This window comes from Epinephelus lanceolatus, chromosome 9 (genome assembly GCF_041903045.1).
Source record: "Epinephelus lanceolatus isolate andai-2023 chromosome 9, ASM4190304v1, whole genome shotgun sequence".
NCBI lineage: Eukaryota > Metazoa > Chordata > Actinopteri > Perciformes > Serranidae > Epinephelus > Epinephelus lanceolatus.
In genome coordinates this window covers 16484703-16498988 of record NC_135742.1, presented here as the reverse complement: position 1 = coordinate 16498988, position 14286 = coordinate 16484703, and the positions used below count along the sequence as shown (strand labels likewise).

The 14286-nt window shown below is 42.1% G+C and overlaps 1 protein-coding gene across 1 annotated transcript in view; it reads right to left on the bottom strand.

Moving 5' to 3' along the window:
• msh3 (mutS homolog 3 (E. coli)) overlaps positions 1 to 14286 on the bottom strand; it is a 74024-nt gene that overhangs the window by 11792 nt on the left and 47946 nt on the right. Inside the window, exon 21 of the mRNA XM_033618604.2 lies at positions 5296 to 5482. Coding sequence (XP_033474495.2) covers positions 5296 to 5482 — 187 coding nt within the window. The remainder of the gene's footprint in view (positions 1 to 5295; positions 5483 to 14286) is intronic.

Genomic DNA, 14286 nt, shown 5'->3' with positions numbered 1-14286 from the left:
TACAGCCTGGACAGGTTACCAGACTATCACAGGGTTAACACATAGAGACAGACAACCATTTATGCTCACACTTGAAGCAGTTTTTCTTGTTAAAAAAGGTTTTCATGCAAGGTTGTTTTAAAGGTTGTTTCATAAATGTGCATAACTGAATTTGTGCTCATTCAAAGGTAGTATAATGAAGGACTAAATGACTTTTTGCTTATTTATTTCTGCTGATAACTTGAATTTTGTATTTGCTTATAGTGCTTACTGAGGTGAGATTTTCTTTTTTTAAGGATTTTTAATCCATCTGCACAACTTGCTTCTTTTGTTGTTGTATTTCTGCCATTTTGTCATACTGTGCAAAAAAATCAAAACCAAATCAAACCCACACGTTAGGAGCCACTGCTCTGAACAATGTATGCCATGCAATAAAGCTTCCAACAATGTTCTTACAATCCAACTTACAACAGCTAGTATTTTGGGGATTGCAATCACAGTGAGCTGAGAGAAAAACTGACTGGCATCTTCATCCTCTATATGCTGTATATGAGTACAGTGAGGAGCAGTGCAGTGTGCAGTGGAGCACATGTGGGTCTCCATAGGAGCTTTGTGCATCAGCGTGAGCACATCAGACCATTTACGCCCACATGGAGCGATACATTCTACTGAAAATCTATCCATCAGCATGCAGCCAAAAGTGAGTTTTAGTGAGTTCTCCAAGTGTAAAGCTGGGTCTGATTCTGCCTGCTCTTACAGTGCAGTACAGCAGTGTTAGTGCAGTCACATGCAAACCTGAGTCATGGTACAAGTGGAGAGCGATGTGCAGTGATGAGCTTAGTGTGAAGCTAATACCTGGACCTGCTGCTGGCGTGAATACAAGTCAGAGTCCAAGTGAGTCTGAGAGTGTGTGATGGCTAAAGAAGAGGACAGGATGAGGTGCACATCACAGCTAGAGAGAAGCATGCACTAAACCAAGCATATGCTGATCGTGATTTCAACCCAGCAACTTCCTGCAGAAGTGAGTTTTAGTGATCCTCTCTCCTCTGCTTTTCTTTCTCTCTTTCTGCGTCAAAGGCTGTCTCTTTTATTGAGTGGTGTTATGAAACCAATCTACATTCTTAACTACCTCTCAGGTGAGTGCTGGGGGACAGGGAAAGGTGTGTTACTATAACAACCGAGTCAAAGGAGGAGTAGCCTGACTTTTGACGTGAACAGTGGAGTCTGGTGAGGAGGAGGAAGAGGAGGACGGGGCACAAGAGGAGGAGGGCGAGTAGGAGGAAGAGGAGTGAGCATGAAAGACTCTGCAGGTCTGCCTGTACTGAGGAGGCCTTTCGTTGTACAGCATAACTTCTTTTGTTTGTCTTTCCTTTAATAGCGAGGCTTTTCTAACAAATCAATGCTGTTATACAACAGGTAGTTAGAGAGCTCCCTCCTCCTGCCAGCAGCAGCTGCCTGCTGCATTAGCTGCTACTTACACATTTTCATTCTACGTTTTCCAGCAGGATTACATAACCCCAAGATTCTGTCCAAAGATTGATGTGGAACTGGCAAAACATGAAAACTGGAAGGAGTTTTTTCAAAGATAAATGTTTATTCATCTATATTTGAACAGCGGTAAATCAGGGCAATTTGGAGCTTTTTGACTGAGTCCTTGGAAAACAGAAAATAAACAAATGCCAAAATACCAGCTTCATAGATTGGACACAGCTTGTCAGATTACCCAGAAGGCAGCAGCAGGGTAAGTATACTTAAATGGTAAACCTCCAGAAATCCATCAGTATGGACTGAAGTGGGAGCTGCACCCCAGGACTCATCCTCTCCACCAGGAGGCCCCAAATTCAGACTCAGTGGTTTGTGTGGCTCATTGACTGTCAGTGAAACAGCTGGTGGTGTGCTTATCCACGATAGCCAGAAAAAAAGTTCCTCAAGTGCGAGATTAAATACGTGTTCCCTAAGGTCAGCGTGGAACATCTGAGTTGATAAATCCTTTCTCCCCAGCGGAGCTACAGTCTGGAGGGCGCTAATACCACTCACACACACCACCCAACTGTTCAAACCTCTGTACCACTCGAGCTTAACAGTGTTAGTTAGTTGTAGTTGTAGTCTTTGTGAGTCTTGAAGACTAAAAAACAAAGTCAAACTTATGCAACTGATGCAACGGAATCCGTATCCATCTTGGCAGATGTGCAAATAGAAACTCTTATGCTGCAGTAATACTTTTTTGGCCACTTGAGGGCATCAGAATAAGCTGTACACACAACATCTGACATCACCTTATAAAGTTAGGGCTGTACCCAACTCAAAATTCTTCCAGTCAAATCAGATTTGGCTGTTTAATACTAATATTCAATCATCTGTTCCTGTTTTTTTTTCCCCATGCACAGTTCAAGAGTTTGAAGTGGGTTAAGCAGGATGTTCAGTGTGACAGGGACACTTACATAATATAGTAAACAAGCTAACTGCGCTAACAACAGCCCCGAGATGTACAACCGCATTTTTGGCATCACTAGATATAAAACAAAAGCCAGAGACCGTCTTGTGTTAGTTGCTGTGAGCTGTAAATTCACCACTTCTAAACAGAAGGCAGAAGATATAATGTTATCTCAGAGCCTTACGGTGCAAAGCTTCTCCTCCTGCGGACAGTTGCCTGTACCAAAGAGCAGCGGGTAAGGCAGGAGCTCTCACTCTGCAGCAGAATCTGGGGACCAAAATGTCCTAGAAGTGCACTGCACACTGACTGACTCAAAAACAAAAACTGAGAAAACCCAACTGTTTGACTTGAAGGAAATACAGTCAACTGAGGGGTCCGATGATTCGAATCTCTGACTTTCAGGGGGCAGCTCTAATATTTACTGTCCTTTTATACAAGGATACACCGAAGTTTTTCAGTCCTGATACCTGTGCTTTGGGTATCTGCCAATACCGAGTACCAATCTGATACCAGGGTTTAACTAATGAGTTGTGTGCGTCACTGTGACTGGGCCCATTGTCACTGGGATCAATCCAGCAATCCAGCGATCTTTAGTCTGAATCAGCCTGATATCCAAAATCAGTACAGGTGCATCCCTACTTTCTAGCTCTGTTTTGGTCTTCATAAACGCTACAGAAGAATGAAAACACCTTCTTGTTGCTGCTGGAAACGAATAAGAGCAGAGTTTGTGGGCCCAGAAGCCAAAACTAAGACCCAAAGTAGATCAAAAGACTTCAGAGAGCTGAGGACGACTGTGGGTCAACTACTGAAGCTCAGCGTAAGTTCAATCTGGAAGACTTTCTCTACGCTATATCCACTCACAATTCTCTCTGTATCCCACTCCCACTACTTCCACCACTCAGCTGACTATGGGTGTTCCCTCTCCTGGTTAGCCAATCAAACTTTGCTACGATCTCCTTCAGCCATTCATGTTGCTGCTGCCAAACTTTAAATCTGTTCTCCTCTCTGCTCCCTTCAGCTGTCAGCTCCACCCCATTCACCTCCAGACACCTTATCCAGAGCCCAGGACGAGCTCATCAAAAGCCCACTCCTCTTCACATGCAGATCCTCAGCTCCCTCTTCATCTCGTCTCATCACCACCATTATCACCACCAGCATCTAGACTCCACAGGAGGGGTTCCTAATCTCTTTACCACCCTCCTGGAATAGATGACATCACGGTGGGGTCTAATTGCCAAAGACTTTTCACATTTCTCATTCATATGTGCACATGTTAATAAATACTATTTTCTCTCAGAACTAGTCTCTTCCAATTGAATTGCAGGCAAAACCTCTTATACGGCAAAGGTAATTTGATCCATTAAAAAACATCAGTTAGTGCAGCTTAAAATACATTAGTTGAAATTCATCTTTACTTAACAGTTTTTGGTGATTTAATTTCAAATGTAGTTGAGTTTTTTTTTAGAGATTTACTGTCATCTCTGATAGTAAAGTTACTTGTTCAATGGTATATATCAACACAGTCAACACGTGCGTCAATGCCACATTAAAAGAACTGTTTCTATGGTAATTAATGTGCGTTCACACTATTTGACATATGTAACATACTTTCTGACAGCAGGTGTGACTCCAAAGGCAAATGGTTTTATTTAAATTAGACACATTAATACTAGAATGAACAGACACCTCATGTTTTATTTAAAGCTACACAGGTGAAAATATTCTGAGTGTAAACAGCTGAGAAAATAAACAGCTGTGACGCTGAAGGACGCAGCCCACGTCAAAGTGTTATGAGTTTTTCTGTGCTCACAGTATCGATCCGTTGGTTTAACACATATTGCTACAAACAAGTACTGTAAGTTCTCCACAGGGGAACAATTATTGACTTGCCAATGCTGGTATTGATAACCCCCTTTACTAACACACACACACACACGCGCACACACACAAATACACACCCTCGCTCATTCTCTCGGGGTACCGCTCATCTGTTCTGTCAAAATGTAGATACGCAATACTGTGCAACACCCAAAGGGCTCTTGACTGTGCACATAATCCCAGCAGAAAACACACACACAGTCTCTCTCGTAGGAATACTGATTCCAAGTACTCAAGGTACTCCAGCTCCTCTCTTCCCGTTGGTCCCTTGGTTGCCGGCTAAAATCGGACCTTTCCGCCTTCCGTACATATCGTCATAATGACAGATGACAAAAATAAGCAGCAATTATGTAATCAAGAAAAGTCAGCGACGCATATAGACACATATGATCCCCTGAGAGTGCAAAGGTGGACATTGGACAACCTGTCATCAGTCTTGATTATGTGGGTGTTTCAGGAAGATTAAATGAAGCATGCTGCAGTACAACATACATCCCCTGAACGAGAAGGTAACTAGGGATCACTCCTTCTCTCTCCTTTTCCATTGCAGCTTGCTCTCTAACAGAATATTAACATTATAGATCAAGCCTCTGTGGCCTCTCTGGAGCCTCGTCTCTCTCTCTGCGAAACAAACAATCGCTGCAGTCTGCAGAGCGCACAACACATACGATAAAACACCTGCACAGACACATATGCGCACACACACACCTCTTGAGGCCATATGCTTGATGGTTAATTGGGCTCAATCCAACAATGCTAGTGGTTTTAGCCACAAGATGAATCTGTGTGTTTGACAACTGGGTGTATTTCAAATTATTTGGTATTTCAGCAGCTTTGCTAACGGTTACCCAAATGTCCCATCAGTGCCTTCCCTCTCATTTCTCATATTTTTTTCCTCTTCAAATATTTAAATCTGTCTTATTCCCATGTCATTAGTTAAGAGTGTCGATTCAAAAACACACACACACACACACACACACACACACACACATACACACACTTACATCTCTGATGAAGTACTCCAGGGTAGCATAGGCGATGGCAATCCCATCATGGGTGCTTGTGCCCCGTCCCAGTTCATCAAGGATGACCAATGAACATTCGGTTGCACGGGAAATGATCTCCGAGGCTTCGGTCAGCTCTTCCATGAACGTGCTGCGCCCTTTGTAGATGTTGTCCGAAGCTCCCATCCTGATGACCAATCGGACAAGGAACAACAGGAGAGGTCAGAGGTCGTTATGCATCAGTTTACAAAGTATTTTGTGCTTTTTTGAGATGGTGACTGTCGGACTGATTGTGCTGTCTGTTTTCAAGGTTAGATGGAAAGTCAGACTCCCTCATGAAGCAAAAAAACATTATAGGAAATACTTTAATGCTCATCTGTAAGGAAAAAAAAAAAGCTACTGAAAGGCTGCCAGAATCATCTCATCATTTTATTTTGAAATAATCTTTGGCGTGGGGATTTCAGAATTCATGTCCATGCATTGATTATAAAATGTTGTATCAAGTTTGAATGCTTCCAGTCTATAAATGATGTGTTCTCAAAGTTGAAGCCACTGAGATAATTCTGGTGTTCTTCCAGAAACCCAAAAAACACCCACAGACGGACAAATGGAGAATTTTTCATCCGTGAACCTGCTTCTCTTTTTCTTCCAGAACTCTGAGATGGAAAAGAAGGGGTGCGAGAAAAGTGTGAGACAGTAACCATAACACCCTGCGGCTCTTTATTTAAACTGCACAGAGGAAAAAGAAGGAAGTCGAGCTACAGCAGCAGTTTGTGGGTGACAGTGTGGAGGACTTAAAATGGATCAAGTCTCATCCTCCCCGCTTGTCGTGTCACACAGTTTGAACTCTAGGCCCTCAACGTTGCACTCTTTTGAAGAGGCCATGTTCAGTTCTTAACAACAGGGGTTTGTGGACCGGAGGAACTTTATCATAGTTCTGAGAAGGCCCCCTTTTTATTGTGTGTGCGCCATGAGAACTAGTAAGAATCATTCTTCTTAGAGCGCCACTTTGAGGGACTTGTTTTTAGCTCTTATTTCAGAGTAGGTACTCTCCTAGCACAAGAGGAACCTTGAGTGACGAAAATGTGGACAGTGATCAGTTGAACACATGATGGAACAAACGCACACACAAAAAAAAAAGCCCTTAAATTTATGTATTTCTTGGGGGAGCTCCCCAATGGGCAGCTCCTCTCAGGAAGTCTGCAGCAAAGTTTGGGCCGAACTATGATTGTGTAAAGACGGACGAAGGAGACAGTAGACGGTGTCATTGTACAACCTGCATCAAACTTGATGTCGTACCCAAGTTTATTAGATCCATGTCGCACAGTGTGGCTTGTACTAAATTTATTAGATTGCTAAAATCTCATAGTATGTAGGAGGCGTTAAAGGCTACATTACAATAATGTGATGTCATTTTCTGTTTGTCTTTACCCACTTAGTCAATATATCCACATTACTGATGATTATGTACTGAAAATGTCATTGTCTAAATATTTTGTGAAAGCACCAAAAGTCAACCGCAGAGTACCCCAGACATCCCTCTCCCCAGCAACACTTTCCAGCTCCTCCTGGAGGACCCCAAGGTGTTCCCAGGCCAGATGAGATATGTAATCCTTCCAGTGTGTTCTGGGTCTGCACCGGGGCCTCCTACCAGTGGGACATGCCCAAAACATCCTATCTCTAAGGCTGAGCCCAGCCAACAATATACAGGTATTCTGTCAAAAATTTATTTGATTTTCTCCACATTTCCCAGCCCTAACCAATTATTTATTTACAATGCATCTATTTCCAATCAATAACTGCAGGTCTCACAAAGCGAAGCCTTGATGTTTGGCCAGTTTTTGTTTTGATTTTGAACCACAAAACAGGTAGCTACACTATGGTACCTAAAGAATGAAGACACCTGAACACAACACCCGAATCTGATTGTTGAACATCTCTTTCAAAAACCATGGACATTAATCTGCTGATACAAGACTAGAAAATGAACAGAAAATGTTCTTGCATGAGGCCCGATATATAATGAGAAACAACACTTTAAACACATTTACTGGTCAGCCTGGAACGCATGTAATGAATTTATTGACAAACACATTCAAGTATAATTGTGGTTAATGATGTTGCACTGTGGTTAAATCTGAGGCCAGTGACAGGGAATCAGAAAGACTCCAACAATGGAACAAATATAGTTCAGGACTGATGTCACCACCTGTTGAGCCCATGTCAATAGGACTTGACTGATTACAGAAATAGAATAACAACATGTTCAGCTCTTCACAAGCCTCAAATCCAGTGTGAGAGCTCCTCTGATGCACTGATACACACTGACAGACCCAGCAGTGACTCCAGCTGGATCACAGATGCCACATCTATCCGCCAGTCAGATTTTCTCACCTCTAAATCTGTCTTTTCCTGTCCTGGTTGTCCTTCGACATAGTACCACAGTATCAATGAACCACCGACAGGAGCCTCCAGCACATGAGTTACCATGGTTACACCACACGCCACATAGGAGAGGGGTGTGGCAGACATGCTGCTGCATTTCATTAGCCAATTTATAATGTGTGTGCATGTATGCTAAGACTCAGGGGAAATTATGACAGTTGGATCTATACTGCGCTGTGGGAAGGACGGACAGAATCAGATGAAAAGGAAGCGCGCTGTTCACACACTCTGTCCGTCCACTGATGAGCGGATGCACGGCAAAAACACAGGCGCGCTTCACCAGCTGGATGTCCTGCTGCTCTGCATTAAGTCCCTCCTTTCCCGCCAAATAAAGTGATTCTGAAAATAGTCCATTTATCATCACCTCTCCAGAACCAAAAAATGTTGAGCCAAATTTCAAGTGTTCTTCTGACTCCTTTGGTTCCCTTGTTGCTCTCAGATTGCCCCGTTATTTCATTTCCTTAACACCTTGTGACATCACTCTTCACTAACCAATCAAAACTTCTTGATTTTGGCCAAAAACAAACAAAATAAAACAGCGGTACCACAACACCAAACACCAAATGCAATTTTTAAAGTCACATATTGATATTTTGAGACCTGGATTGAGTTTTCGATGACAACAATGTCGTCGTAAAATGATTAAAGACACAAAAAAAGCATAGTAGCTGCGTACATCATTTAAAGCAGGTGCTGGTCATATATAAGATAGCAACAAACTGACTGGCTGTCATCACTTGGCAGTCATGTGACCACAGTGACACATTTTAATAATAAATAACTTTCTAATTTGCTGAAAATGTTTCTAAAGTCACACACCAGAGCAGTCTCCAACATAGCTGTCAATCATGTCAATTGCTCTGTACTGCGGTCAGACTGTCAAACTAGGCAGTGCTAATGAAATATGAATAAAGATTCTGTTACTGCAGTGCCTATTTCTCGCCTCAAATGCTTTCAGAAACATATTCTAGTTTACTGTTGAGCAGTCAACTGTTTCCAGCATGGCACAAACGTTCTCATTTTACAGCTAAACAGTGCACTAAAATATGCCTCTGAAAATATTTGAGGCAAGAAATAGGCAATGCAGTAACAGAATCTGGATTCATATTTAATCAGTGCTGCCAACTTTGACATGTTCACAAGCAGTGATTGACGTGATTGACCACTTATAATATAGAAGACATGTTAAAACTTTACGTTACTTTACATTTCAACAACACTGCAGTTAATGTGTGGTTAGGTTTAGGCACAAAAACCACTTGGTTATGGTTAGGAAAAGATCATATTAGCTCATACATGCATCATCCAGCCCAGCTGCCAGAAGAAAATTTGAACATTGTACATTTCTGCAAACCACAAATACATAACATTCGCACATTCTATAAGTATCATATCAACTTTTCTAAAATTACAGAAAAGTGACAGAAGGTGGAGGGCGTGTCACCTTGGCCTGACATAGGCGTGACCTTGGTGTGACGACTGCCAAGATGAAGACCACTGTTTGAGACCAACAAACAACAAAACCTGTTTTGATGCAGCCAGTCATCACTATTTCCAGTGTCTTTTTAGGCACCAATGTTAGTAACCCACTTCTGTTTTTCCAGCAGGGTTAGTGCAACAAAAAGCGGTTGTTATTTACACAGACAGCTGCTTTTCCAGCCCAGGTTGTGCCCCTAAACTTAATATTTTAAGCCAAAAAAAATTATCTTTTCCTAACCATAACCAGTTGGTTTTGTGCCTAAATATAACATGTTAACCAGAGCGTTGTTGTAATGTAAAGTTATATAACATATCTACTACACAATAACATACAAATGTAATAGATCTGGGGTTTGCAGGAAAGTAAAATGTGACCATTTACTTCTGGCAACTGGGCCGAGCAACCACTTCGTTGATGCTAATGGAAATCCAAAAAAAAAGAATAAAGCCACAAGAAGTAATCCTCTTATCTAGATCTGTACAACAAGAGGATCAAAGTGAGCACATTACCACAAGGCATTTGTAAATTATTTAGTCAATCATTTAGCTTTGTCCAACCAGTTTATTTCTGCAGAGTTAACGCTGTCCCACAGAACACTAAAGGCCTCACCAGCTCTGTGTGCCGCCTACAAGATGGCACAGGCACTGACTCTGCAGCACTATAAAAACTCTGAGGAACGAATGAGTCGATTTAGGATGCAACATTTTTCCACATGCTCAACATGTTTCACATCGCTGTACAACACCCACCAAGGTGATGATGTTACACCGAGACCCGCTGGCACCAAAACACTCAGCACTGTTTGTGAGGTCCTTCTGCATATTAGCAACATTTCTGGGCCCCCCTAAAAATAAAAAAAACCCCTGCATTTTCTGACGGGAGGGGACCTTGTAAAAGACTTTAGTAAAACATGGTATAATCACTGCTACGCGTCCATGGTCGATTAAAGGTCCTTTTCAATACGTGGTTTTACATTCTGCTTCCTTTTGCTGTTTCCATAACAACCATGAAGGGATGGAAGAATGTGCTCTATAACCTTCAGGACTCAATACCCACAATAAAACACACACACACACACACACACACACACATACACGCAGCAGCTGCATACCTGCACATACACATATGCATCCGTCAGCCACCGGGAAACACACACACACACAGAAACACCAGGCTTACTATGCTAAAGTCTGTAAAAGACTCGCACACACTGAATTATGCTCAAACCACTGTGAGGCATATTTGTAAAAATGCTGTAGCACAGTGGAGTGGGCAGGAAAATAAAACCAAGACTCTGTGAGGTGGCACACTGCTTTAAAGCGATCTCCAGATTATTCACTTTATCCTCATTGATAATCAATCATCTGGATCAGTTCAGACAGGATATCCCATTAGACACCTACGCACCATCTCATTACCCCAGCCCACAAAGTCTGCTTATTCCACTCACAAGCTCTCACTCCACGTCTGTCTCTGCTCTGGCTCATAAACACACAGCACCTCTCACACACACACACAAGATGAAGCAAATCCCACCGCTGCGTCTATTACGCTTGACACAGCAGTGGGAATTGATTGAGCGCTTATTATCAAAACAGATTCTCCTCAGGATTTCAGTGATAGAGAGATGGCAAGCAGTCCAATTAGAAACAGATAGGACGGCGGAGGTAACAGCAGAGGTGAGGAGAGAACAGCGGATACCGTGTGGCTGTGTGTGCGTTTTCTCTGTGGACATTAATTAGATCTTAAAGCTGCATTTTTTTCAGATAGACAGAGATGGTTAACTTTGGTCGACCTTCACTGACTGAAGTACATTCATTCTCTAAGCTGACCCCACACCCTGACCTAAAGCTGACACTAGTTACCCAACAAGCGTTAACTGCAATCCAAACATTACATTATAACTCTGGGTTTTATTAACCAATATTTCCAAAGAATTATCCAGATTTTTAACGTAACGTCCTTGCTTCAAATCCAGCTGAGGACCTACAGTATGCTGCACGTCGCTCCACTCTCTTCCCTCATTTCTTGTAATTTCCACACGACCAACTCGCTAAAATAAAGGCTTAAAATGCTCCAAAGAAGCAAATCAATTTGAAGCAATTTTATGTCCCTGTGCTCTCCTAAAAGTTGTTGTTTCCTGCTGGTAGAAGACATCAGTTACCTTAGTTTGCAAAGTGATGAGCACCACTGTAGAAAAACATGAAGAATATGATACAACTGAGTGTCTCATCACCTGATTATGTCCTTCAGATTTAATTTTTTAACCCATAGTTGCTCTTGGTATTTTAACAATAGGATTCTGATTTGTATTTAGCTGGAATTTACCTTTTAAAATTCAGATTTAAAGCATTTTCACTTAAAGTAAACAGTGGAACGTGTCCAAAAAATATACCTATTAGGCCCTGATTGCACAGAAAGCGTTTTGCAGGTTGCAAAACACGAGGTCCGCCGCAGTGCCTTTTTCTTTTTAAATTAAATGCCACTAGTGAAAAAAAACTTGCTGCGTCTTTTTATTGTTGCCAGGCAACCACGGACTCACCTCTTTATTCCAACCTTCCAGTCTAATCAATCTACCGTTTATTTATCTATTTTAGTTATTTCACAGTAATTAGTATCTAGTTCCTAAAATACTGAGGCAGAGGGTACTTGCTGTAGCTCTGGTTGAGGGTGAGTGGCTGTAAACAGATAGTTTGTTGGGCACAGATAAACAAAGATCTGTGTGGGTACATGACACCCTAAAAAAGAGCATGGGTCATGGGGAGCACCACCAGTTGGTCCAGGAGCTTCCCCTCAATGATGGCCATTTCCAGGCATATTTTAGGATGACTCGGGGGCAGTTTGACAGCCTGCTGTCTATTGTCGGGCCGTATAGCTCTGGGTATCCAGTAAACTTATTGTCGTGACCACCACAGAAAGCCCGCCTCTCAAATCATCTGATTGGACAACGGAAAAAAAAGATGACAAAAAAAACAGGTGACGTGGGGCGTTTTTGTGCTTTGAGTTTAAGTTTTTTCATCTTGAGGTGTTCAAAGCGCTCCGGCAAAAACGCCAAGTAGCCTACCTAGAACGCAAAAACACAAGGCGCATCGCAACACAAAAACTGCGGGTAAAAACCTTCAATCTCATTAAAAACAATTACAAAAAGGCGCCTCCAGCTGCTAAAACACTTTCTGTGTGTTCAGGGCCTTATGCTTTTCTGTATTTTTTGTCACAATGAAGGATTTTCAACATGGCCCAGGTTTCAAATAATGAGGTACATATATGTACATGTAATCTCTGTGAGCAAAACCCTCAGGCTTCAGGCTGTTCTGAATACTGTATCCAACAGTTTTTTTCTACTGTCATGACAACATGACATCAGGTCGCGATTTCTCTTTATGGTCATCTACTCCAGGCACGCTACTGCAAGGGTTTACATCACATAGCCCACACTGCTACATGAAGCTACATGCTAACCTCAGGGAAAAATGTTATCTTGGTGACTGATGCTGTTAATTTCTCCCCAATTTTGGATCATATTCCTGCTGGAACGTGTCCAATTGTGTTTAGAAGGTGATGTGCTATGATAAAAAAAGAGTGCCGCTATTCTCTGTTACAGTCCTTCCCCGGCCGCAATGACGGTGCAGAGACGCTGTGATACAGAAGACCTGGAAATGCTGACCACTCAGAGCAGACTGGGCATTTTCAGGAGGGAGACTTAAAGAGACAGGCACAAATACGGAGCATTTTAGACAGAGGGTGAATACAGGTGCTCCATCACAGATAGTATAAGAGGAAAAGTGTTTTTTGACCGTTAAAGTATGTAAACAAGTTATAGGAGAAACCCAAAATACAACTGTGAAGCTGGAAATGATCACAATAGGTCCCCTTTCTAATAAAAATAATTTCATATTATAAACAGCATTTAACTTTAATGTGCCAACTGACATGTTTTTTATTATTTTGGTTTAATTCAAATGTTTAAATTTGTTTTTAAATTTTGTTTTCATCTTAAACAATGACCAAATATATACAATGTGTACTACAATTAAGTTTCATGATCAGTTCTTTACTTCTGCCTGACCATAAAGCAGACTCTTATATATATGAGGACTGGCCCAAATCACCTCATTACACTAATAAGTACTCTAAAACCGGCAACTGTGTCTCTAAAAGAGAGAAATCCGAACACACACACACACACACATACACTCTTGGTGTGCTGACAGGTCTCTGGCACCCACGGGGTTAATACATAGGAACATGCTTAACCCACAAAAAAGACAATTACACACATCTGCAAGCCATTAGGTCTAATCACATAGTGCAGCAGAGGCAGAATAACAGAGACCATGCCGTATATTGGCCTGTGCTCCACTCTAATATGTAGTCAGGATTGGAAACTACATGCAGAGCTCACTGCTACTCTCATCATAATGAGAATAATCATCAGCCGTGGGAAAAGAAAGATCTTCTCCAACAAAGCCTTATTGTCTGAAGGTTCCTACGATACAGGGAGCTGCAACGTACAGAACCGTGACAGAACAATAGAGCCGGCCTTGTCACACAGGTCTTGTTCATCTTTTTTTTCCCCATACACCTCATCTTGTGTGTGTAAGGAACACAATGGGATTATGAAGGATTAATGTGAGGCTAAATCCACACTAAGGGCACAGTCACACATGCGCAGAATTAACACTGGCAAATATCCGCCTCCTGTTCACTTCTATGCAATGCGATATGCGATGCGATTTCAATTTTGTCAACTTTGACTGAAGATGTCGCAGCCTCAACCAATGGCAAAGAAATATGTGTGGTTGATCCCACTTGACTGTCACTGCCTGTAGTTTTACAAATGAGCCAAGATAGAAGAGAAATTGATTGTTGCCCAGTCTAAACAGCCGACATTGTATTGGCTCAGAAGGCAGAGCGGGTCGTCCACTAATCGGAAGATCGAAGGTTCGATCCCCAGCTCCTCCAGTCCACATGTCGAAGTGTCCTTGAGCAAGATACTGAACCCCGAATTGCTCCCGATGGCTGTTCCATTGGTGTGTGTGTTAAAAACTGAGGAGCAGGTGGCACCA